General features: G+C 44.9%; 1 protein-coding gene across 3 annotated transcripts; it reads right to left on the bottom strand.

Annotated features, from left to right (window-relative positions):
* On the bottom strand, positions 1 to 27,223 carry DNAAF6 (dynein axonemal assembly factor 6). 3 transcript variants are annotated; one of them, XM_043492283.1, is made up of 8 exons: positions 27,100 to 27,223; positions 27,045 to 27,060; positions 23,437 to 23,548; positions 17,188 to 17,257; positions 11,450 to 11,555; positions 4,980 to 5,076; positions 3,677 to 3,762; positions 1 to 1,548 (listed from the first exon to the last, which is right to left on the bottom strand). In XM_043492283.1, the coding sequence occupies exons 3-8, from the start codon at positions 23,533 to 23,535 to the stop codon at positions 1,419 to 1,421; spliced, it is 588 nt and encodes a 195-aa protein (XP_043348218.1). In that variant the 5' UTR covers positions 23,536 to 23,548; positions 27,045 to 27,060; positions 27,100 to 27,223; the 3' UTR covers positions 1 to 1,418. The 3 variants fall into 3 exon arrangements, with proteins under 3 accessions (XP_043348218.1, XP_043348217.1, XP_038272402.1); XM_043492282.1 differs by lacking the exon at positions 27,100 to 27,223 and adding an exon at positions 24,830 to 24,982 and having other exon boundaries at positions 27,045 to 27,065; XM_038416474.2 differs by having other exon boundaries at positions 27,045 to 27,180.
* Positions 27,224 to 27,254: the final 31 nt, after the last annotated feature.

Below are 27,254 nucleotides of genomic sequence, written 5' to 3'. Positions count from 1 at the left end.
TCAGGTTGGAAGCAACAAAATCAGAGACAGCTTTATTCGAGCAATTGCAAGGGAAGAATACAGCTGACCGGAGCATCTCTGCTTCAGTTTCTTCAAAGTACAAGCAATATCACACAAGCATTTATACATTTTAGTGGCATGCATTTATTAAAAACTCTGCAGTTTGTTTATGTTATGTCCTGCCCATTCCTATATTTTCTCACTTCTATTCTCAAAACATCGCTATCTCAAGGCTGGGTCACGCTGACTCTGCTCTGCTGTCTTCCCACCCGCTTCTGACGTGAGCCCTGCTTCTACAGGTCCCGCAATATTAGGCTAAGACTTAGCAAGACAGTTGCTCTATTTCTTACAACTAAGAGGCCTATATTTAAATCCTTTAACCCTGTTTCCACACTTACATTCCTATTTTTAAATGTAATGATGCTTTACAAATATGCACATTGTTATAATGAATCAACCTATCTGTAAATTAAATCTGAACCTCGGTATGATGGCTCTTTACAAGATTTGGAAACCAAACTGACCGAGTAAGTTTGTCCCATTACCGAGTAAATTTGTCTCATTTTTCCCCAGTCATTATATGTTTTTGTTTCAGGGCCCGATCTCCCCAAAAAGGTGTCAATGCAAGCATTTTTGTTAGAGTAGGAGTAACATTTTAATTATTCATGGAGTGTAGACTACAGCATCACATTAACAGTAGCAACCCAGTGACAAATAATTCAAACCAAATATATATGCCTGGTCTAAGTCCTGCCCTCTGGACCAAGTGATGCACCACTATCTAAGGCCTAATCCAAAGCTCAGTGAAGTCATTAGGAGTGTTTCCATTGACTTCAATGGGTTTTGGATCAGATTCATGGCTTCTATTCCAAAACACATACTCACAGGCGTCTCCTTTCTGAGATATGGAATGATGAGTGCTATCTAACAGGGGAAGATCAAGCTTAACCTGGGAAACCCATACAACAAACACTAGAGTTCCATGAAACTCTAAAGATGGAATCATCTCCATCCATGATCTCGGCAGGATTTTATCTAGGAGGCAGAAAAGGTGGCTCGCAGTCCTGTTCCATTGGCCATTACAGCTGGTATTCTGGGTCACACTCACACACCAAGATGAGTTCAGAGAAAGTTCAGAGGTTCTGAGAATTTATATGGTAAGGCTGGGATCCCAAGCTCAGAGATAGAATTGCACAGAGATAGAAATACTATACTATACTTGCTCAGAGACACCTCTGATTCCTATTCACCTCCAATAGACAAATGGGGTGGGTCATTACAATGCCTAACTGCACAACCAGGAGCTGCAGTGGAAGGATCTATCCTTCCTGAACCATTCCCAAGGGGAATAGGGCAATGTTTGGCTATCAAACAGGTAGCCATATAGGTCACTGTTTGAAAATCTTCCCCATTTTCCCTTAGGCAAAGTTGATGAAGTCAAACTCTCTTTTCATCCTCAAGGTGACTTCCAGGGTCTCCTTTTCTGAGATGAAACAAGCTTTGCCATTCTTGCTGTCCACAGGATGGGGGAGATGCAGTAGCAGCTTCCTAGAAAACAGGAAATGGGATTTTTCAGCCTCAGCCCTAAGCAGGTACTAGAGAAGGGAATGCAAATTACTAGTGCCAGGCTAATGTTTGCTATTTAGAAACCAGAATGTGATGGGCCACGTTAATTTAGTGTGAGGTGGTGGGACAGTGTGAGATGGTGGGACTCACTGAACTACTGGGGCTCTGCCCCATTGGGCCCTTGAATTATTCCAAATCTGGTTCTCTCTCAACACGCTCTTGGCTTTGTGCTCTGACAAAGATTTCCACTGATGGATTGTCGGGCCTCTCACAGCTCTTGCTGCTGCACAGTGGTGCATTTTAGATGCAGAGTGAGAATGAGACACATCCACAATGCTGTCACAGTGGTAAAAATCTGAATAATGCATACAGTCTGAACATGTGTTTGAAGAAAATGTAACACAGGGAGCAGTAACCTAACTTCCCCAATGAAGGAAAAATAATAGGAGCATCCTGATTAAAAGCTTTGGCCATCTCAGTGACACAAGAGATCGTGATCCCAAGGGATCTGGCTAGCCAAGGATTACTCCAAGCATGGGGGAATCCTTGGCTACATAGAGTCAGCACAGTATCATGGCTGCTCTAAACAAGGCTCTAAGCTATGTTGGTTCTACATTATGCCCCTCCAGGCCCTCTGCTGTAGTAGGGGTTGCTGGGAGAGGGTTGTAATCCGAATTCCCTGTGCCCTGGCTGCTGGAATGGACCACTGGGAGCTGGCATAGTTCAGAGCAGCCTAAAGCAGCTTTACAGTGGACTGACACAGAACCAGCCCCAGAACCAGAGAGATGCGCTCAGTTTCTTTGTGCTCCCCCACTTCAGCTGTGTCCAGCATTTACTGGATGCATTCAAAGATATAGGACCAAAAATCTTAACTTTCTTTCATAGTGCAAGGAATTGCATCTACACTTGGGAAATCAACACTAGCTCAGATAGTGCCCCATACAGCCTTTAGATTTACTGAGAATCTTTTCATTTGCTGGATTCAGGACTTGCAATGTCTAGAAGCAAAGAAGATATGGCAAATCCCTGACTCACTAATGAAACTGGATCACAAGAGAAACCGCATGTTGAGGTTTCCCTACAGCTGCAGTGTTACAATTAGATGTCTGATTTTGCCAACTAGGGGTTTTTGCCTAGCCGGTGGTTGCTGGCTTAATATGCATTTCTCCTGCTTTTTGACTGGCATCACTTCCAAAGACTAGTGCTGCATTTCAGAAGGGAAAATTTGGTGGCCACATTAATTTAGTGTGACCTTCCAGTATTCATAGGTCTTTTGGTCAAATTCATGCCTTGTATAACTGTATTGACTTCAGTGGGTCTGAACAGTGCTCCGAAGGCCCTATGGACTTTTGTTTCCAGTGTGGCAATTCCTATTTTTTTAATATTTAAAATAATTTTTTTCTTCAGTATTTATCAAAATATGTGCTTTGAAGATCTGTGTATTTGTGCATCAACTTAAAAATAAACATTGGGGCTGTTTGGATCTTTTCAATATGGGAGGAGTATGAGCTGTGCGTATATGTTCAACCTGCTAATCATGGATACCCAAAACACTTTTGTGCTAGTGGAAGATAGGGAAAACATCTGATCTCATAAAAGGCTATGCAGAGCTTGAAATGGTTTTGGAAGGATATGAAGCTGGCCCTTTATGTGGTATTATATAGTTAGCCTATTAGGGACAACTTTCCTCTGACCTTAATCCAGATCATACCTCTTGGATCAACTTGCAGATGGCCCTCCATCTTTGTGTGTGCACAGCTGTATGCATGTACACTTGGCATTTGTGGCCAAATAACCAAGTAGGCATTCGGAACTGTAGGCCCAATTTTAGAGGACTACAATTTTGGACCATAGGGTTTGCTGTTTTAAGGCTATCCTTGTCAGAGAAGGATTATAGAGGTTTCCAGAGATGTTAGTCTTAGGGGCCCCAAACCCAGCCCACTTTTAATCTAACAAATTAATAATGGCTGGGTTTCCATCTATCTGTATTTTTCCTTGCAATTAAATAATCACATCTGCATCATCACCTTTGCATGCTACTGAGCATTCCCCTAAAGCCTTTGTTAAATTCCATTACAGAGAAAACTGATAACAATTCTGCTTCACTTACTTTTTTGGGGTTCGAAGGTCAAGAATCTTGTCCTGGATGTCAAGTGTAATGTCCAAGGACTTTGTATCTGGCAGTTTGATTTTAATCTGAAAGAACAGGTACAAGTAAGACAAAAGTGTGGGAGAGGTAATGGCAGGGGGAATCTAGAGATGCACTGGAAGCTGGGATGAGCTTTGCAGTACTATGGTCTATAGACGATCAGGGCCAGCATTTAGCAGAGGTGATTTCTATCAGAAGAAAGATGAAGTAGTAATAATTTCTTTCAGTGGTTTCACAAGTCTGCAGATACCACTACCCTCTACACAAATCCGGAGTTGAAAGCCTACGTGAAAGATATTTTGCAGTCACTGAAAGCCCCTGCTCTGGTAAAGGCATGGAGCACCTTATACCAACTAGAATAAAATACACATGAATGTAGCAGATGAAGGAGGTCACTAATCATATATAGTAAGGTGAGAGGTTCAGATACCTGTGACTTTGAGGCTGTCACAATGTTGTAATGTTCCACTACTTCACACAGTGTCATGACCCATAGTTCTCAAACCCAGGCCCATAGGGTTCATTGGAGCAGCCACACTCAACCCTCCCGCTGGTAGCCTGCTAACAGTAGCTTACCTGGGCCACATGAAGTCCAGCCCTAGTATGAGGCTCTGCCCCTGAGCACCGACTGGTGGAGACCCAGAGCAGCTGATTGGGCCTCTGGTCCTATTTAAGCCAGCAGCAGGAATGGGAAGTTGTCTGAACAACTGGGTTCCATCCTGCTCCTGCTCCTCTAACACCCTAACCTGGCTTGAGACTCTTGGCATCTGACTTGTGGTTGCTGATCTCCAGTTTGTATCCTGCTTCTGACCTCCTGGTATCCTGACGCAGCTGATTCCTGTCTCGTGACTGTGGACTCTGGCTCTGACTAATAGGTCTGGCCACTCACGACCTGGCTGTGACACAATCTATTCATTAACTGCACTATCACTTCAATAAGTTTATGCAAGTGTAAAAAAACCCCAACCACACATGGTCATAGGTAAGTGCGTGTAACATCCAGTTGGACCTGCATCCACTTACGCCAGGTCTGAACTTGGCCCATAGAACTGGGCAGGTTGTGTATTTTCTGAATATATCCAGCTCTCAAGGGGCTGCATGACTATTCAGGGCAGTGGCAATGGCAGATTCACTGAAAGCTACTTAGCAGATCCTGCATAGTTCCAAAGACAGTAATAGAGCTGCTGTGTAGGTATGTGCTACATTGAAGCAGACAGTGAGGAAAGGGGAAGGAGAAGGGACTGGAGATGTGGGTCATGCTCACCAGCATGTCCTCGCAACAGGCTGTGGAAGGGTCCTTTCTGCTCATTCCCAGGAAGATGTCCTCCGCTCCCACCTGCTGCTTGAATAAAATCTCATACCTAGCAGAGACAAAACTGGTCATCAAACCCTGTATGAATCTCCATGTTAAGGGAGGGCAGGAGAAGAAGAGTATAACATTGTTTCTTCTGGGAATATCTCTGCTGGCACTCTTAAGATTCCCCATTTTCCTCCATTTTACATGCCCTTCAAAGGGACACCTGGCTTGGGACTCTATTCATAACAATCACTGTCTCTCATAGTTGGCTGGAGGGCTCATGATGAACAATGTGTCACCCTTCACTTGTCACCAGATGCTGGGCATGCTGTCTCCACAGCACAATCAACCTTTGCAGGACCAGGGAATAAGGCACTGGGGGTGGAAATTGAACCATGTGGATGTGATATTTATCTCCTAGACCTCCTAGATAGCCCCCTGGGGGAAAAATTTGAAAAGGATGCAGTCAAGTAATTATCTTGCAAACAATTTTCTGTCCATCATTTGGCTCCTGGAGCCCAAAAATAACATAGCTTTCTCTGCTAATTTTAATGATATTCCATTTTCAATACATTGATTTTTTTCTCTCCAAATCAGTCTGTCTAATTCAGAATGCAGCAAAATCTGGAATTCTATGTTCTCTTTCTGTTGGTCTTTAATGAATGAGGAAACACAACTGAAGATTGTATTTAGAACATGTAACACTCTTAGTAAATTGAGCAAAATAAATAGAGCAATTTCTCCAGACTGTTGAAAGGTTGTATGGAAAGAAGCTCTTTTTTAATCTCCAATGGTCATGCATGCATGTAACACAATTCTAGTCTCTCAGTCAGTGTAAAATCTATCTAATAACAGCTCTAGATTTATCTTTCAAGGCTTTTTCCATGCATTAATTTGATGAACTATTACAAAGATTTATACTCTCATTTTATTTGTGCTACACAGTACATAATTGCTCAGGGCTAGAGAAAAGATACACCTCCTTCAGTAGAGACTGAATGGGTCCAGAGAGTCTGATTCATATCAGCATTGGACAAATTTACCTTACCTCGACAGGACAATAAAAGTCATAGTTTTAAATAAAAATGTGTGCACAAGTGTATGTGGGTGCATAAGTGGAGGTTAAATAGGGGGCTGTCAAAAATATTCATTTTTAAGGTCTAATTTTAAAGGGGAAAAATCAGCCTAGTTTCTAGATCAGGCAACTGAGTGGCTAATTGTATTTATGCACAGAGAAAAGTGGAAATTCTGGGCCAGATCTTCAATCAGGTATACACTGTGTAGCTCTGCTGACTTCAGCGAAACTACTCCAATTTACACCAACTGAGGATCTGGCAATATTTTGTGATAATAAATGTAAAGGCTGCCTTTTGGATTATCTGACCCCTTGGAGCTAGAGAATTTCCCTAGATACTGTCAGAGCACTTCAGAGCACTTTCCAACCTAAACTACATGACAGTATCTACTTAAGAATGCTTTATTCGAGGTGGGGAAGGAAGAAGTCTATTAGTATTTTTAGGCTGTCCTCTTGCAATCCATCTCTGACTGAATGCCATCCATTAGAAAAGTAACATTGCCTGTAAAGTACTGCTCCAACAGCAGGTATTTGCCTCTAAAGCACTTAATTCCCTGCAATATAAATATAAATCCCAAACCCGCCATATAGTACAGCATTATCAAAAGAATGGAACTCTCACTTACTGTCATAAAAGCAGCAGGCAAATTCAGTAATGTTGTATACAAACTTGGCATGTATGAAGGCTAATAAATTTTGGCACTAGCCTCCCTTCCCTCCTAATCCTACTTTACACAAGCATCTGACAATGGGAATAATCTTTAACAGGGATAACAGACTCCAAATTTCAGTAATGAGATTAGAAGGCCTCCTTCACAGAAGAGATTAAAGTCACTTTTAATTGTTGCTGCTTTGGAGGCAAAGCCCATCAGGATATGTCTACACTGCATCTACACTGCAAATGTGCTATTCTAGGGCTCAGACCCAGGGTCCCAGGACTCTGCAGGGTTGAAGGGTTCAAGCTTGAGTTAAGCCAAGACCCAAGGTCCGAGCCCTGTTGCTTTGCAGTGTAGACACAACCCTACTTGACTTGGGTCGTGGGAGTCAGGATCCCACAACTCCATGGGACAATTTCCAACAGTCTACAATCCACTCTACTGAAAACAGAAGCCACCCCCAATTTGCAAACCACAGCAGCTCAGGTTAGCATTAACGCATTCTGTTCTGATCACTGATCTGCAAGCATACTAACAGAGAGTCTCCTGGGTTTGCAATGGAGAGCAAACCAATCCAGCCTTTTGCAAAGCAAGCTGGTAATGTGCAGGGTGGGCAATAAAGTTTTCCCACACTGCACCACAGTTCTAGAGCTGCGGGAGTTGGGGGCATTAGAGACCCTGGGATATGGTTACTTTTACTTGGGTCTGTGCACTGCAATGTGGATGCCCGAGCCCAAGATTCAAGCACCACTTAGAAAAGACTTAACATGGGGTAAAATACAGTGTAGATCCTCAAAGCCCAAGGTTCCCTAACATGGGTCAGTTGACTCAAGTCCCACTAACCCTGGGCTTACATTGCAGTGAAACGTACCCCTAGTGTACATTCCTTCTGCCCTTCCATGACACAAGCTTTTCAGTAGTGTGTGTTTTGTTGTAAACACAATATATATGCTATGCAGAACATGCTTGTATTTCTGCTACACAAAACCCATGCACACAGTTTTATCTCTGGTTTCAGAGTAGCAGCCGTGTTAGTCTGTATTCGCAAAAAGAAAAGGAGTACTTGTGGCACCTTAGAGACTAACAAATTTATTAGAGCGTAAGCTTTCGTGAGCTACAGCTCACTTCATCGAATGCATTTGGTGGAAAAAACAGAGGAGAGATTTATATACACACACACAGAACATGAAACAATGGGTTTATCATACACACTGTAAGGAGAGTGATCACTTAAGATAAGCCATCACCAGCAACAGGGGGGGAAAAGGAGGAAAACCTTTCATGGTGACAAGCAAGGTAGGCTAATTCCAGCAGTTAACAAGAATATCAGAGGAACAGGGGCGGGGTGGGGGGGGTGGGAGGGAGAAATACCATGGGGAAATAGTTTTACTTTGTGTAATGACTCATCCATTCCCAGTCTCTATTCAAGCCTAAATTAATTGTATCCAGTTTGCAAATTAATTCCAATTCAGCAGTCTCTCGTTGGAGTCTGTTTTTGAAGCTTTTTTGTTGAAGTATAGCCACTCTTAGGTCTGTGATCGAGTGACCAGAGAGATTGAAGTGTTCTCCAACTGGTTTTTGAATGTTATAATTCTTGACGTCTGATTTGTGTCCATTCATTCTTTTACGTAGAGACTGTCCAGTTTGGCCAATGTACATGGCAGAGGGATATTGCTGGCACATGATGGCATATATCACATTGGTAGATGCGCAGGTGAACGAGCCTCTGATAGTGTGACTGATGTGATTAGGCCCTATGATGGTATCCCCTGAATAGATATGTGGACAGAGTTGGCAACGGGCTTTGTTGCAAGGATAGGTTCCTGGGTTAGTGGTTCTGTTGTGTGGTGTGTGGTTGCTGGTGAGTATTTGCTTCAGACTGGGGGGCTGTCTGTAAGCAAGGACTGGTCTGTCTCCCAAGATCTGTGAGAGTGATGGGTCGTCCTTCAGGATAGGTTGTAGATCCTTGATGATGCGTTGGAGAGGTTTTAGTTGGGGGCTGAAGGTGATGGCTAGTGGCGTTCTGTTGTTTTCTTTGTTGGGCCTGTCCTGTAGTAGGTGACTTCTGGGTACTCTTCTGGCTCTGTCAATCTGTTTCTTCACTTCATTAGGTGGGTATTGTAGTTGTAGGAATGCATGATAGAGATCTTGTAGGTGTTTGTCTCTGTCTGAGGGGTTGGAGCAAATGCGGTTATATCGTAGCGCTTGGCTGTAGACAATGGATCGAGTGGTATGATCTGGATGAAAGCTAGAGGCATGTAGGTAGGAATAGCGGTCAGTAGGTTTCCGATATAGGGTGGTGTTTATGTGACCATCGCTTATTAGCACCGTAGTGTCCAGGAAGTGGATCTCTTGTGTGGACTGGTCCAGGCTGAGGTTGATGGTGGGATGGAAATTGTTGAAATCCTGGTGGAATTCCTCAAGAGCTTCTTTTCCATGGGTCCAGATGATGAAGATGTCATCAATGTAGCGCAAGTAGAGTAGGGGCATTAGGGGACGAGAGCTGAGGAAGCGTTGTTCTAAGTCAGCCATAAAAATGTTGGCATACTGTGGGGCCATGCGGGTACCCATCGCAGTGCCGCTGATTTGAAGGTATACATTGTCACCAAATGTGAAATCGTTATGGGTGAGGACAAAGTCACAAAGTTCAGCCACCAGGTTAGCCGTGACAGTATCGGGGATACTGTTCCTGACGGCTTGTAGTCCATCTTTGTGTGGAATGTTGGTGTAGAGGGCTTCTACATCCATAGTGGCTAGGATGGTGTTTTTAGGAAGATCACCAATGGACTGTAGTTTCCTCAGGAAGTCAGTGGTGTCTCGAAGATAGCTGGGAGTGCTGGTAACGAAGGGCCTGAGGAGGGAGTCTACATAGCCAGACAATTCTGCTGTCAGGGTGCCAATGCCTGAGATGATGGGGCGTCCAGGATTTCCAGGTTTATGGATCTTGGGTAGCAGATAGAATACCCCAGGTCTGGGTTCTAGGGGTGTGTCTGTGCGGATTTGTTCTTGTGCTTTTTCAGGGAGTTTCTTGAGCAAATGCTGTAGTTTCTTTTGGTAACTCTCAGTGGGATCAGAGGGTAATGGCTTGTAGAAAGTGGTGTTGGAGAGCTGCCTAGTAGCCTCTTGTTCATACTCCGACCTATTCATGGTGACGACAGCACCTCCTTTGTCAGCCTTTTTGATTATGATGTCAGAGTTGTTTCTGAGGCTGTGGATGGCACTGTGTTCTGCATGGCTGAGGTTATGAGGTAAGCGATGCTGCTTTTCCACAATTTCAGCTCGTGCACGTCGGCGGAAGCACTCTATGTAGAAATCCAGGCTGCTGTTTCGACCTTCAGGAGGAGTCCACCCAGAATCCTTCTTTTTGTAGTGTTGGCAGGAAGGTCTCTGTGGGTTAATATGTTGGTCAGAGGTGTGTTGGAAATATTCCTTGAGTCTGAGATGTCGAAAATAGGATTCTAGGTCACCACAGAACTGTATCATGTTCGTGGGGGTGGAGGGGCAAAAGGAGAGGCCCCGAGATAGGACAGATTCTTCTGCTGGGCTAAGAGTGTAGTTGGATAGATTAACAATATTGCTGGGTGGGTTACGGGAACCATTGTTGTGTGGCCCCTTGTGGCATATAGTAGTTTAGATAGCTTAGTGTCCTTTTTCTTTTGTAGAGAAGCAAAGTGTGTTTTGTAAATGGCTTGTCTAGTTTTTGTAAAGTCCAGCCACGAGGAAGTTTGTGTGGAAGGTTGGCTCTTTATGAGAGTATCCAGTTTTGAGAGCTCATTCTTAATCTTTTCCTGTTTGCTGTAGAGGATGTTGATCAGGTGGTTCCGCAGTTTCTTTGAGAGTGTGTGGCACAAGCTGCCAGCATAGTCTGTGTGGTATGTAGATTGTAATGGATTTTTTACCTTCAGTCCTTTCGGTATGATGTCCATCTGTTTGCATTTGGAGAGGAAGATGATGTCTGTCTGTATCTGTGCGAGTTTTTTTTAATTTGCAAACTGGATACAATTAACTTAGGCTTGAATAGAGACTGGGAATGGATGAGTCATTACACAAAGTAAAACTATTTCCCCATGTTTCAGAGTAGCAGCCGTGTTAGTCTGTATTTGCAAAAAGAAAAGGAGTACTTGTGGCACCTTAGAGACTAACAACTTTATTAGAGCATTAGATGCTCTAATAAATTTGTTAGTCTCTAAGGTGCCACAAGTACTCCTTTTCTATTTCCCCATGGTATTTCTCCCTCCCACCCCACCCCCCACTGTTCCTCTGATATTCTTGTTAACTGCTGGAATTACCCTACCTTGCTTGTCACCATGAAAGGTTTTCCTCCTTCCCCCCCCCCCCCCCGCTGCTGGTGATGGCTTATCTTAAGTGATCACTCTCCTTACAGTGCATCCGATGAAGTGAGCTGTAGCTCACGAAAGCTTATGCTCTAATAAATTTGTTAGTCTCTAAGGTGCCACAAGTACTCCTTTTCTTTTTGCGAATACAGACTAACACGGCTGCTACTCTGAAACCTCTCCTTACAGTGTGTATGATAAACCCATTGTTTCATGTTCTCTGTGTGTGTGTATATAAATCTCTCCTCTGTTTTTTCCACCAAATGCATCCGATGAAGTGAGCTGTAGCTCACGAAAGCTTATGCTCTAATAAATTTGTTAGTCTCTAAGGTGCCACAAGTACTCCTTTAGTTTTATCTCTGTTACACTTACTCTGGCTGTTCCCTTGGATCCCAGATATCATCAAACTCTGATCCTTCTGGCACCTCCTCTGTATTCCAGATATCTTTACTATTTCCAGACTTCACATCAGGGGTGACTAGGAGAGAGGAAGAAAGAGAGAATTTGATACTGTCAGCTTCTAGGATAGGTCTATCTTTCTAGGTTGCTGTGTTTAACCACGGTGTGGTTGTTTGATAAAAGGTATTTCACGGTATTCCTAGTCTCCCTAGGATCTACCTAGCCACAATCTAAGTGGAGATTTGGAAAAAGAGGCAATTTTTTATTTCCATAAATTTTACTCTCCTTTGCCCATCCTATGTGTGGAACGAGTCAGGGAACATTCTGCTCCACATCACAAAACATCAGGCATTCCTCAAATTGGGATGGGTGAAATCTAAAGGGATTATAGGATACTGAGACTTCTCCAAATAGGATTTTAAGTGAGCAGAAATGATTTGTAAAGGGATCCCCTTTCTCCTCTCATTCATAAACAGCACAATATATCACAGTCTTTTTCATAAATCCTTGGGGATATGCAAAACAAAGGTGATGATGTACAATGGGAAAAAGCATATAGGGAATATGGCAGGGATGGTATCTACCACTATTATTGAGGGGACGTGTCTTCCCTTCATCCAGTATATAGGTTGGGGTTCTTTTGGCTCCCTGATTGTTTCTGGATTCCTAAGCAGAAACAGTGTTTAAAAGCATCTTTGTTATATTTGCGACTGTTTCTTTTGGACACAGCTCTCACTGCAGTTATCCATGTCATTGTGACCTCTGGAATGACTCACTGCTATTGGCAAAAACAACAAGGAGTACTTGCGGCACCTTAGAGTCTAACAAATGTATTTGGGCATAAGCTTTCGTGGGCTAAAACCCACTTCATCTGATGTATGGAGTGGAAAATGCAGTAGGCAGATATATATACACAGTACATGAAAAAAAACTAAAAACTAATTTCCCCATGCTAATTTCCCCCCTACTGTTACTCACACCTTCTTGTCAACTGTTTGAAATGGCCCACCCTGATTACCACTACAAAAGTGATTTTTCCTCCTGTTGATAATAGCCCACTTCCACTTTAATTGAATTATCTTGTTAGAACTGATCCCCTCTTGGTAAGGCAACTCCCATTTTTTCATGTACTGTGTATATATATCATGTATTTTCCACTCCACGCATCAGATGAAGTGGGTTTCAGCCCACGAAAGCTTATGCCCAAATACATTTGTTAGTCTCTACGGTGCCACAAGTACTCCTCGTTGTTTTTGTTGATACAGACTAACACGGCTACCACTCTGAAACCTGACACTACTATTGGGCCACTCTTGAAGACTATGCAAATACTACAGCTGGTGGATAATGCAGCTGCCCAACTGTCTGATAGTGTTAGCAGCAGGAAGGATACTACACCCATTCTGCAAAGACTGCACTGACTTTCTTTTTTTTTTTTCTGGATGTAATTCAAGGTGTTGACATTAATGCATAAGACCCTAGAGGACTTAGGTTCCAGCTGTCTGAGAGCCTGCCTCTCTCTTTACATATGACCAGTGGGAGTTGTCACCACTTGTGCTGCAATTTCCAATTTCCCAACTGAGGACTGGAGGCAGCATGTTCTATGAGGGGTACCTTGAATGTGGAATTTCCTTTCCCCTTGCTCTGGCATAGTTTGAGTTTGTTGATCTTCAGGTCACAGCGTTAAGGCTTAGTTCTTCTCACAAGTTTTTTCCTAAATGGGTTTGTGTGACTTTTGCTGGGGGGGGGGGGATTGAGGAAGGTGTCTATGGTTTCATGGTGGGGTAGTAGCTTCTCCTCCTTATTGGGTGGATAAATTGAGTTCCATGCAGTTTATTATATGAAAATGAGATCTAAAAACCAATCTCTTGTCTGCTTTGTGTGAGCATTAAAGATTCCACAGCACTTTTTGTAAGAATAGATGTTTGCCAATATTTCCCCTTGTCCCATAACAGGGCAGTGTGCTGTCTTCTGTGGCGGACATGCTCCATTTCAGATATGCTCCATTTCAGTGGCACTGTATGTACAGAGTTTATAAAGTGTTTCAACCTTTCAAGTTAAAAAGTGCCATATAATGTACATGTAAAATATTATTGTTCCCCTCTCAACAAAGAGGAAAGCAACCAGGGCTGGCCTTACCATGAGGTGAACTGAGGCAGCCGCCTCAGGTGCCAGACTGTGAGAGGGCACCACTAGGACCCAGAGTGTAGAAAATTGTGTCTGCTGCTGGTGCATGGTGCATATGTATTCTCTCTGCTCTAGATGCACAGAGATGGCGGAGTGCTATGCTGGAGGAAGGAGGGCACGAGACATAACAGATAGGCAGGAGAAAAGGTGGGAGGGAATAACAGAAAGCAGTAGGAGCTGCAGGAAGAGAGAGGAGGAGGAGCCTCTTATGTACCTCTCTAGCACCTCCAGGAGCCTGGACTGTTTAACACCAGCTTCTCAGGAAGCTTCCTGTTTCCTGCTGCTTCCCTGGACTCACTTGAGGAGAACAGGCAGTCAACTGAAGTAGTAGGAACCAGTTAGGCCCTTAAGACACTGATATCTTCCCTCACTCAGGCCCTGCTACCAGCCTGCTCATTTGTCCCCTTCAACTGAGTATTGAGAGCCACTATAGCTGGCACAGAACAGCAGTCATGAGTGAAAGAAGAAAATACCCCTCTGGGGCAGCATTCAGAAAAAGCAAAGGAAGCTTTTCTATTTAAGCAGGAAGAAGCTCTCCTAAGATACATAAACACAAATGTTCACGGTGAGCCTTCCAGCCCCAGTGAGGATGTGAGTGGTGAGGAGATGCCTGATCTTCCAGTTAGTCAGAGTGCAGGTGACCTTGCAGCTACTGCAGCATCCATATCTCCATCTCAAATGGATGTAACCATGCACATTCCTGAAAAAAAGTGTAGATCAGAGAAGAGTGTGGTGGAGGTGCAAGAAACAGCTGCTGCTGAGTTTAGTTCCTTAAGTCTAGATGATTCAGGACTGTGGACCCACTTGAGCAGTAGCCTGAGGGACTTCCTTGTACTGCATGGGCCACAGCAAGTGAAAAACTTCATGTTCCCCAAAGACAATGAAAACAGAAGTTTCCACCCAACACATTACTGGCGTGAAATCCCCAATGGTGACGAAGTGGAGAGCCCACGGCTTATGTACTCAAAAACCCAGAGTGCTGCATACTGTTTTTATTGCAAACTCTTCCAGTCTAATGTTCCAGTCACACTGGGTTCTACAGGAACAAAGGACTGGAAAAATCTGGCTAGAAATCTGGCATGCCATGAGAAGGCAGCAAATCACCAGAGAGCATTCCATAGGTGGAAAGAGCTTGAGATGAAACTAAGGTTAAAAGCCACCATAGATGATCAGCATCAAGAGAAGATTGCATTGGAGTCTCTTTACTGGCAAAATGTTCTGAAAAGGCTCATTGCCATTGTGAGAATGCTTGCTACCCAAAACCTAGCACTCTGAGGCACTTCAGATCAGATGAATGTGCCAAACAATGGAAACTTCCTTACAATTGTGGAGCTGATGGCTGAGTTTGATGCTGTACTCCAGGTGCATCTAAGAAGAGTCACCACCCAAGAAATCTACACACACCACTACCTTGGAAAAACAATTCAAAATGAGATCATGCAGTTACTGGCAACAAAAGTCAAACAGAAGATTGTGGCAGATCTGAAGTCAGCAAGATATTACTCTGTTATTCTGGACTGCACACCTGACATCAGCCATGTGGAACAAATGACTAATGGTACGTTTTGTAACAACAACAGAACCTAGTGAAAATGTCCCTGCAATGGTGACTGTCAGAGAGCATTTTCTAGAATGTATTGACATTGATGATACTACAGGAGCTGGTCTGACAAATGTGCTTCTTAAAAAGCTGGAAGATACAGGACTTGCGATAGCTGACATGAGAGGTCAGGGCTATAATACTGGTGCCAACATGAGAGGAAAGAACAGAGGAATGCAAACCACAGATCCGAGAGTTAAACCCTTGAGCTTTTTTTGTCCCATGAAGTTCTCATTCATTGAACTTGGTGATCAGTGATGCAGCATCAGCTTCTAGTGAAGCTGCTGAATTTTTTAATGTAATTCAAAGCATCTATGTATTTTTCTCTGCATTAACTCATCGATGGCAAATTTTGAAACAACATCTGGGAACATCCTCTCAGACACTGAAATCACTGAGTGCCACATGATGGGAAAGTTGAGTGGAGGCAATAAAGCCTATCAAACACCAAATTGGGAAGATAGATGATGCCATAGTTGCCATTATGGAGGATAATGCTATGACAGGAACTGTTCATGGGAGAACAGGGGCAGAGAGAAATGGAATCACCAGAAACATACCTAACTTCAGATTTCTGTGTGGCTTAGTGTAGTGGCATGACATACTGTTCGAAATAAATGTTGTAAGCAAGAGACTCCAAGGTGTTGACCTTGATATATCTGGAGCAATGGAACAACTGGATAAAGCAAAATCATACCTACAGTCTTACTGGTCAGATGAGGGATTTCAAAACGTTTTGAAGAGTGCACAGAAGTCGGCAGAGGAACTTCACACTGAAGCTATTTTCCCATCCATTCAAGAATACAAGAGTCACTGAAGAAGAAAGAAAAGGAGTACTTGTGGCACCTTAGAGACTAACAAATTTATTTGAGCATAAGCTTTTGTGAGCTACAGCTCACTTCATTGGATGCATTTGGTGGACATTTTGATTACGAGGCACGGGATAATCCCATAAGAGACCCCAAACAACAATTCAAAGTTGAATTCTTTAACCAGCTGCTAGATTGTGCAATACAGTCAGTTGAAGAAAGTTTCATGCAGCTCAACGAACACAGCAGTATATTTGGGATGTTGTATGATATTCCAAAACTCCTCACTATAGCTGAAGAAGACCTACACCAGCAATGTAGGGCACTAGAGTCAGTGTTGACACATGATAACGTGTGATATTGATGCGAGTAATTTAGGTGATGAACTGAAAGCCCTTTCAAGATACATTTCAGCAGGATCAACTCCAAAGGCTGTTCTGGAATATATATGCACAAATAAGATGACCACCCACTTTCCAAATGCTTTTATTGCTCTGCGCATACTTCTAACACTTCCTGTAACCGTTGCAAGTGGAGAACGCAGCTTCTCCAAGCTGAAGTTAATAAAAACACATCTACGCTCCACAGTGACACAGTGAGGCTGGTTGGGCTTGCAACCACCTCAATAGAGCATGAACTGGCACAGAATGTGGACCATCAGCAGGAAGCAGTTCAAATCTTTGCAACCAAGAAGGCACAGAAAGCACCACTTTGATTATTCAAACAGATAAAAATGCCAGTGTTTACTATGCAGAAAAGTTACATTTGCTGTTCAGGCATTTGAAAGTTAAGTATTACTTAAAATTTTTGAATAAGGCATTTTAAGTTGTTAGTTCTCTTTTATTGGGTTAGGTAGCAGAGCAGTATCATGAGAGGAGTAGAACAGGAAGAAAGTAGAATTGAGACCTTTCAAAGTTTTGGCCCAAGTGAGGGGACATGGGGGGAGGGTGGCATTTGAGCTCCCTGTCTCAGGTGCCAGCCCTGAAAGCAACTGCCCTCAGTCATAGCTGAGACGAGCTATTTCAGAGGCAGCTGCTATTACAGCTATTTTATTGTGGTAGTGTAATGGTGGATCCCTGTCTTTGCTGACACCATTCTATTACAACTCAACTTACCTGTAGGCTCTGCTTTCTTTGCTGGTCCGATATTCCCAGGACCCACGGCGCTAACAGTAGAACAATGTGACTAAAAAAAGCCAAATACAGCTGAAATGAAGGTTCTCATAGCCCACCTCAGTAATAATAATAAACTATTAATAGCAATAATACTTTGTATTTACAGAGCACTGTTCATCAAAGGATATCTACAATAGCTATCTATATCAGAATGCTTTACAAACATTAATTACATTTTCACAACTTCCCTATAAGCATTATTATCATCCCCATTTTAGAGATGGAGAAAATGAGGCACAGAAAAGTTAAATTATTTGTCCAAATCAATGGCAATACTGAAAAGTCTTGTGTCACAGTCTTTGCTCTAACCACTATGTAACAATTCCTGCCTCATTCTCACCCATGAGACCGTGGCCTTGATGTGCTACATTTAAACAAGAACCCCATAACTATGGCTTTATAGCCACATGTGCTAGCATCTAAGGGTATATCTACAGTATGAAATTATTTCGAAATTATTCTATTCGAATTTTCGGAAGCGATTTTATACATTTGGTATTCTGTGTCCCCACTAAAGCATGTGAAATCGGTGGAGTGCGTCCACAGTACCAAGGCTAGCATTGAATGTCGGAGTGGTGCACCGTGGGTAGCTATCACAAAGTTCTGGCAGACCCTGCCGCCCTTTGGAATTCTGGGTTAAGCTCCCAGTGCAGGATGGGGCAAAAACATTTTCTTGGGTGTTTCTGGGTGTGTGTCGTCAGTTGCTCCTCCCTTAGTGAAAGTTACGACAGACAATCGTTTCACACCTTTTTGGCGTGCAGACACCATACTGCTTTCAGCAGATGGCGCACCGCTGCTCTCCTGCTACTATAAATCCACCTCTCATTTCCTCTCATCTTCCTATGTAATCTCTACTATCTACTCTTTCTCTTCCTCATTGAACGCTTCCGCTGCCAACTCTGCTTGGCCATCGTGAATTGAGCAGCACAGCTTCCGCTGCCAACTCTGCTCTCCCGCTATTGCCGCGCTTCTGAGCTTCTCCATGTTGTCTGTCCTGGGCTCCAGCCTCCATGAAAGCAACAGAAGACAACCATTTCCCGCCTTTTTTAGGCTATCATAAACCGAACAGCACCTCTTCCACTGCCACTCTGCTCTCCTATGTTTTGCATCCTTTTTCCAGGATTATCCGTGCAGGCGCCATAGCCATGGAGCCTGCTCAGATCTCCACTGCAGTTTTGACCATTGTAGATACCTCGCGCATTATCCAGCGGTATGTGCAGTACGTGCAAAACCGGGTGAGGAAGTGACGACAGCACAATTACAATAGTGATGAGGACATGGACACAGACATTCCTACAAGCACAGCATGTGGTGATTGGGAGATCATGGTGGTGTTGGGCCAGGTTCATGCCATGGAACGCCGATTCTGGGCCCGGGAAACAAGCACAGACTGGTGGGACTGCATAGTGTTGCAGGTATGGGATGATTCCCAGTGGCTGAGAAACTTTTGTATGCGTGGGGCCACTTTCATGGAACTTTGTGACTTGCTGTCCCCTGCCCTGAAGTGCAAAGGCACTAAAATGAGAGCACCCTGCACAGTTGAGAAGTGAGTGGCCATAGCCAGGTGGAAGCTTGCAACGCCCGGCAGCTACCGGTCAGTCGGGAATCAGTTTGGAGTGGGCAAATCTACTGTGGGGGCTGCTGTGCTGCAAGTAGCCAATGCAATCATTGACCAGCTGCTATCAAGGGTAGTGACTTTGGGAAATGTGCAGACCATTGTGGATGGCTTTAATGCGCTGGGGTACCTTAACTGTGGCGGGGCAATAGACAGAATGCATATCCCTATCTTGGCCCCGGAACACCGGGGCAGTCAGTACATAAACTGCAAGGGGTACTTTTCCATGGTGCTGCAAGCACTGGTGGATCACAAGGGACATTTCATCGACATCAACGTGGGATGGCCGGAAAAGGTGCATGACGCTCGCATCTTCAGGAACTCTGGTCTGTTTGAACAGCTGCAGGAAGGAACTTACTTCCCAGACCAGAAAATTACTGTTGGGGATGTTGAAATGCCTATAATTATCCTTGGGAACCCTGCCTACCCCTTAATGCCATAGCTCATGAAGCCGTACAAGGGCACTCTGGACAGTAGTAAGGAGCAGTTCAACTATAGGCTGAGCAAGTGCAGAACGGTGGGAGAATGTGCGTTCAGATGTTTGAAAGCACGCTGGCGCAGTTTACTGACTCGGTTAGATCTCAGCACAACCAATATTCCAATTGTAATTGCTGCTTATTGTGTGCTCCACAATATCTGTGAGAGTAAGGGGGAGACATTTATGGGAGGTTGAGGCAACTTGCCTGGTGGCCAGTTTCACACAGCCAGACAACAGGGCGATTAGAAGAGCGCAGCAGGGTGTGCTGCACATCAGAGAAGCTTTGAAAGCCAGTTCCATGACTGGCCAGGGTGTGGTGTGAGAGTTGTGTTTATTTCTCTTAAAGTTACCCGCCCCCTATATATATGAAAGGAAATAAAGTCACAATTGCTTAAAAACCGTTCTTTATTATTTGTTGCACAAAACATTGAGAGAAATCAGAAGCTAGATGGGGCGGGGGGAGGTATGGGGTTACGGGGGAGGAGGAGGAGGGAAGGACAAGTCCAGAAACCAAATCAAAATTTAGGATATGCCAGCTTTCTGCTGCTTGTGCAATCCTCTGGGGTTGACTATGTGAGTCCCCGTAACCTCCCGCCCACCGTGTTCTTGGGCATCTGGGTAAGGAGGCTATGAAACTTGGGGAGGAGGGAGGGCGGTTATACAGGGGCTGCAGTGGCAGTCTGTGGTGTTGCTGCCTTTCCTACATTAGATCCACCATACAGCGGAGCATGTCAGTTTGCTCCCCCATGAGCTTGACCATAGCATCCTGCCTGCTCTCATCGCGCACGTCCCTCCTTTCTTTGTATTCATGTAATGCTTTACGCGACTCTGCAGTTGTTTACCTCCACGCATTCAGTTGGGCCTTATCAGTGCGGGAGGACTGCATGAGCTCAGCAAACATGTCATCCCAAGTTTGTTTTTTCCGACTTCTAATCTGGACCAGCCTCTGGGATGGAGTAGATTGGGGGCGTGTTGAAACATTTGCACCTGCTGCAGGAGGAGAAAAAGGGAGGATAGTATTTTAAAAGATACATTTTAGAGAACAAAGGGGACACTCTTTCTCAGTGAAATAGGCAATTCATAGTACACAGCACATGTTCTTTCTGTACAAGGTCGCATTTTGCCTCTTATACTGACGTGCCTGCCACTTTGGTGTGAGTAAGCCATCACAGGCGGCCAGGCAACAGAATTCAGCTTGCACGGAGCCATGGTAAGCCCTAGGGGCACGCGGGGTTCTGCTTTTTTCGCATTCATTTCGATGCTTTCAAACTGCAGGGCCCCCTTTCCCATAGCAAGCTATGCCTGGTGGGTTTGTCATATAAAAGGAGGACCTGCGGGCTCTCTGGGATGATCGCTTCACACAACACCCTCCCCCGCATCCCACACCCACCACATGGCTTCGATGAGGCTCTGAGCAGGGATGAGCCCTTTAAACTAAACGCGAACAGCCCAGCATGGCTGGGTTCCCCCCCCCACCATGTGGCTCTGATTAAGCTCTCAGTCACCAGAAGTGCCTTCTCCAGGGTCATGGTCTGGGAGCATGCCTTGGGAGTGGAAGGAGACTATTGGCTCCAGTGTTAAGAATAGTTCCTGGCTAGGAGGGAAAACGGATTCCCCACTTGCCACCTGTGCGCTGTCCTCCTCCTCCTCCTCTTCATCCTCCAAAAACTCATCCTCCTTGCTCCGCGCTACTCCCCCCTTGCAGGTGTCCACGGACAGTGGTGGGGTAGTGGTGGCGTCACTCCCCATAACTGCATGCAGCTCTCGGTAGAAGCGGCATGTATGGGGCTGTGACCCAGAGCGCCCGTTCACTTCCCTGGCTTTTTGGTATGCTTGCCTGAGCTCCTTGATTTTTCTATGACACTGCTCTGTGTCCCTGGAGTAGCCTCTTTCCGCATTGGCCTGGAGACTTTAGCGTACGTATTTGCATTTCTTTTTTTGGAACATAGCTCTGCCATAACAGATTCATCTCCCCAACATGCAATGAGATCCAGTACCTCCTGTTCAGACCAAGCTGGAGCTTGTCTGCGAATCCGGGACTGTGTGGTCGCCTGTGATGGTGGACTCCGCATGGTCGCCTGTGATGGTGGACTCTGCATGGTCGCCTGTGATGGTGGACTGTGCTGATGGTTACATGTGATGGTGATGACCAAAAAGGAAATTCAAAAGTTCCTGGGGCTTTTACTGCCTACCTGGCTAGTGCATCAGAGTTGAGAGTGTTGTCCAGAGTGGTCACAAGGGAGCATTCTGGGATAGCTCCTGGAGGCCAATAATGTAGAATTGTGTCCACAGTACCTGTAACCTGGAACTGCGATCTCGATTTTAGTGCTACTCCACTTGCTGAGGTGGAGTACAGAAATTGGATTAAAGAGCCCTTTAAATCAAAAAAACTGGTTTGGTCGTGTGGATGGAATCAGTTTTATTTCGAAGTAACTCGGCTAATTCCAAAAATAACCGCGTACTGTAGACCAGATCTCAGAGATCTTTCCTATGGGGCACCTGGGAAAACTGCCCCACTTTGCCTGCCATGACAATGCTGCATACCAATACATGCAGTCCCATCATAGCATTTAGAATCTTTTTAAGGCCAGCAGTCATGCAAGGCAATAACATTTATTTTAAATGATGAATCACTGTAATGCTAATAAGCAGTCAGTGTGAACCATTGCTATGTATATAAAAATTTCTTGGTTTGATAAAAGCACTTCACATGCAGAAGAAAATAAATAAATCAAAACAAATATTCCAAATTACCAAGATTGACAAATGGGTGAGGTAATATCTTTTATTGAAGTTGGTCCAATAAAAGATATTACCTCACCCACCTTGTCTCTCTAATGTCCTGGGACCAACATGGCTACAGCTACACAGCATACAAGAAGACTGACACAGACTTCATGGGCATCACTGAGGGTAATTTTCCATTGCTGGCACAGAGGTGTTATTCATTTTATTAATAAGACATAAACAAATGATTGAGATTTCTTTTCTAACAAGATAGTAAGGCATAATAATAACTTTCAAAGGCAGATATAGAAGAATTGAGGGATGATTAGGGAGTGTGGAGGATTCATATCCTCCCGCTATTGAAGGTAGATCTTGAGGGACTTGCATCCAACCCCAAATGAAGACTACTACACAAGAAGGTTCTTAGGCAAGTCAGTTGGCTTCTATAGTGGATGCAATGTCATGAAAGAGGACTGAGACATTTGTCATTTTTATTTATGCCATAACAGAATATGTACAAGATTCTATCAGACTTTTCAAAGAGTTGTGAAAACTCCTTGGACCACTGTAGGTTGCTTAGCCTGCTGTGGCCTAAACAGGGCCAGACATGTAACTCCCCTGATACACACGCTCAGAAAATACCAACAACAGTGACAATAACATAGTATGGGCACAGAGTACACTTTCAAGACACCATGACTGTCATCTAGTCCCACATTGATTTGAGATAAAAGAATGCAAAGATGTTTTTTTCCTTAATCATTGTTTCCAAATTATTCATCTTGCAATGCATTCTCACCTCTCCCAATTAAAATCCCCTCCAACGATCAGTTATCTCTAAAATGTTTCAGAGACAACATAATTAGTACACTGAGTCTCCTCCCAGTTATCACAGGCTTTACTCTCAAGTTGCACTGCATCTTTTTATCCCTTCCTATGAAGCCATTTGTCTCTAGGAGTAAATGCCTTCATCTGTAGCAGGCTGTGGGGAAAGGGAGGGCTAAGTCTGTGTTTGAGGCTAGTTTTCATTTCCTTTTGACTAGAGCATTCAATTTCTCTCCTGTTCCCAGGAGCATGAGCTTTCCTACTATTTCTTCTTTTCCCTCTCCGTAGAATGCCACCCTGCAATAATTTTCCTCCTGTTTCAATCAGTCTAGCACCTGAAAAGATTTCTAGGTTTGATTCTCTTTTTACATTAAATTAAAATCACTCCATAGAGGTCAATGGAGTTATACCAACATAAAACCAGCGAGAGAGGAGAATCAGGCCCTTGGACTTTTGACTCCCATGGGAGTTGCAGCATTTTCTACCAGACCTGCATTTGGCCCCATGCGACTACAGAATTCCTTATTTCTTGTCAGGTACTCACCCCAAGGTCATTGTCATCATTGTCTTCTTCCTGAGGGTCAGCAAGCAGTTTAGCGAGAGTTTGCAGAGAAGAGAATGGGGAAACGCTGTCTAGATCCATATCTATTGCTCACCTGTGTACAGAAACAAACATAACAGCTGAAGAAAAAACAATTACTTTTTCCTTGTTTTTTAAAATAACAATAGAAAAGCACTTTGTTTGTTTTCTAGATGTGATCATTTCTGGGCAGAAACTCCCACACCGATCCTACTATTTATGAAGCAAGATAGTTAGAAAACTTTCTAAGATACTTATCTAGCCCCTATTGCCTCTTTATTTATTATTATTGTGTCCCCAAGAAGCCCCGTTCATGGGCCAGGACCCAGGGTCGGTGCAAAGATGTTTCGCATCCTAGGCAAAACTTTCACGTTGCGCCGCCCCGCCCCCCAGCCCTGCGGCAGCTCCACAACCCCACCCGCCCTGAGGTGCCCCCCTGCGGCAGCTCCCTGCCGCCCCCTCCCTTGGCCTGGTGAGCCGTGCAGCAACTGCCCGCCGCCCCCTCCCTTGGCCCGGGGAGCCGCGTGCGGCAACTCCCCGCCCCAGCTCACCTCTGCTCCGCCTCCTCCCCGAGCACACCGCTCCTTCTCCCACCTCCCAGGCTTGTGGCGCCAATCAGCTGTTTGGCATGCAAGCCTGGGAGGGAGAGAAGGAGAGCGGGGTGGCATGCTCAGGGGAGGAGGCGGAGCAGAGGTGAGCTGGGGCGGGGAGCGGTTCTCCTTTGCGCCACCCCCCCCATTACTTGCTGCAGGCGGCCCTCCCTGCGCCGCCTGCCCCAGCTCACCTCCACCGCCTCCCCAGCGTGCACTTTTGGCTGCCCCCAACCATTTGGCGCCCTAGGCAACCACTTAGTTTGCCTAGTGGTTGCACCAGCCCTGCCAGGACCACATTGTGCTACATGTGATACAAACAGAGAACAAAGAGACAGCCTCTACCCCAAAGAGCTTACAATCTAAGTATAAGATGTAAGATTGATACAGACAAACCAATGGGGGTAAAAGGAAATTATCTGTACACCTCATATTCTTTAATGTAGTTATCCTAACAAAACACTTGTGAGCTAAGGAAGTGCTATTATCCCCATTTTACAGATGTGGCATTGAGACACAGAGAGACTAAGCAACTTGTCCAAGGTCAGGGAGGAAGGCTGTGATGGAGCAAGGACTTGAACCTAGGTGTTCCCAGTTGTAGGCTCATGCCCTAACCCCTTTCTTTATATTGATCACAGAAGCATCTAAACATCTTACAGAATTGGGTTAAATTTCAGCTAGCTCTGTATAAGAGAAGATGTCAACCTCTGTTACAGAGATGTTACGGATGTGAGAAAATTGCTAAGTTATACGGTCTTATAATTTACTGTGAATGTTGGTGAGTTTGTTTGTTCTGTTTGATGTAATCTGGTGAAGGCTTTTGTGATAAGGAGATGACTTTGACTTCTCAGTTGTTTTTACTTATGTATAATTATTTTGAGATATAATCATTTGATAGTATTAATAAAGTTAGATGGTTCCTAAAACCAATAAAAATAACATAAAAATAATAAAGATCATCTTATGGAAGATGAAATACTTAGCATTTTCCAAACTCTCTGATTCTCTAAGCCTCCAACTCTAAACCTTATCAGTAGAGCCCTGCATGGATTCAAAATTTGCAGGGCTCTTCTTAAGAGGTGAACGACGATTGTTTGTTCTCTTCTCCCAGAATCCCCTTGGGATCCCAGAAGGTCTTTCAAAATCTCCCATAAATTTTTGCATCAGTTAGCTGTGCCAGGAACTGTGGGATTGGTACTCAAAGGGCAACACAACTACAGCAATGTAGTACAGCACTAGTTGGGACACAGGGGAAAAAAGGCACACAAAACAACACAACTAATGTTGATGCATAATACCAATGGTTCTTATGCTGGTGTTATCCCACTGCATCAACTACCAATGGTTCCATTCCTTTGTGTAGACGCAGCCTGTGAGACCTAATCCTAAACTCTTTCTACAGGCATCAAACAGAATCATTTTGTTCTTCCATCAATTGTCCTTTTCCTAAGATATAAGGCTATAGCTGTTCTAGACTGTTTTTCATGAAACATCTACTTGTTGCCATCATTGTCACAGCTCTCATGTAAAAGCCACTTTATTTTAACTGTTGTGTCATCCAATCCTGTACAGAGAAGGTACAGATAATTTATGACAAGATTTTCAAAAGTGCTTAGTCGATTTGAGTGCTTTAATATTTGGTTGCCCAATTTGAGACATCTTAAAAGGGCCTGTTTTTCATAGCGTGGATGCTCAGCACGGTATGAAAATCAGACCTCTTTAAGATATTTCAAATTGAAAATTGAGGCATGCAAAGTTGGCAGCCACCTTTGAAATTCCTAGAGTTAACACACTGTCTGGCTGCCTACTTAAACTATGCTTGCACTGTTGCTACCAGTGCCGGAGCTGAAATAGTGGTAATGCTTCAGTGGGAAATTTGAAGCAAAATGTGAGTGCAAACAAGGCCTCCGAGTAACTTTTCTATCCCCTTCTGAGATGCTTCTTTTTCTTTCAAAGGTGTCTGGCAATATGTATGGTGGATGGTGGGGTTGTGTGGAAAAGAGACCACTTTCTTTGGAAAAAAGAAAAGGAGTACTTGTGGCACCTTAGAGACTAACAAATTTATTTGAGCATAAGCTTTCGTGAGCTACAGCTCACTTCATCGGATGCATCGGATGCTGTAGCTCACGAAAGCTTATGCTCTAATAAATTTGTTAGTCTCTAAGGTGCCACAGTACTCCTTTTCTTTTTTGCGAATACAGACTAACACAACTGCTACTCTGAAACCTGTCACTTTCTTTGGCTGATTCTGGGACTACTCTGTTTCTCATAGGCCTGGGCATTTGGTATCTGTCCTCTTTTTCTTAGGGACATTGTCCCCTTTTTGCTCTTGCTAGGTCCCATTTCCTTCTTTACACTGGCTCCAGGGCCAAGGCTGAGGCACAGGCGTCTGCCCACTACCCTCATCTTGCTCTTTCTTCTCCCAAAGAACTTCAAACCATGTGCTGTCAACTGTCTGAGCTATATAGTTCCAGCTTTGCTACAGCACCTGGTATCAGAGCCTTCTGCCACAGGCTAGAGGTTATGGACCTCACCCCTGCTCACACCTTCGACACACAGAGCGGCTCCTGGTGGGGGGGGGGACGTAATGCCCCTAATGCAGGGGGCACTGGGGGCAACCAGGAGCCTGCGTAGGCGGCGATGGGGGCCAAGTGGTTCGATGCGGCCGATGCCGCGTGTATTACTCGGCACGCCGGGGGTTTCGCCCGACCCGATCCCGGTCTCTGTCCCACCTCCAGACGCCTTCGCAAAGTGCTTGCCCCGGGTCTTTCCCCCTCCTCTCCCCAGCTCCCGCCTCAAGGCCTCCCGTGGGTCTTGGCCCCTCCTCCGTCACCCCCCGGCCCCGCTCCTGTCCCTCCCGCTCGTCCCCGTCCCCGTCCCCTTCCCGGGGGACCCCCTGGCCCCCCGCCCCAATCCCCCGGGGTCCCTCCCACTCCCCGACTCCCCCCGGGGTGCCGGCGCCTCGCTCTCCAGGCTCGGTACCTGGCGGTCTCCAGCGGCTGCGGCGGCCCCCGAGGAACCGAGCTCCAGCGCCGCGTCTGCCGTTACCATGGCAGCGGCGCGTCTTCCCCCCCCCCCGACGCTGCCCGTGCAGGGCGGGATCTCGACCTCTCAGCCAACCCCGCGAGAGCACGGCGGAATGACAGCAAGTTCAGTCAGTAACCTGCTAGAGTCCCTTAACGCTGCGAGTGA

This window comes from Dermochelys coriacea, chromosome 9, assembly GCF_009764565.3.
Source record: "Dermochelys coriacea isolate rDerCor1 chromosome 9, rDerCor1.pri.v4, whole genome shotgun sequence".
Taxonomy (NCBI): Eukaryota; Metazoa; Chordata; order Testudines; family Dermochelyidae; genus Dermochelys; species Dermochelys coriacea.
Note: the sequence above shows the minus strand (reverse complement) of the source record. Positions and strands in the feature narration are given on the sequence as shown.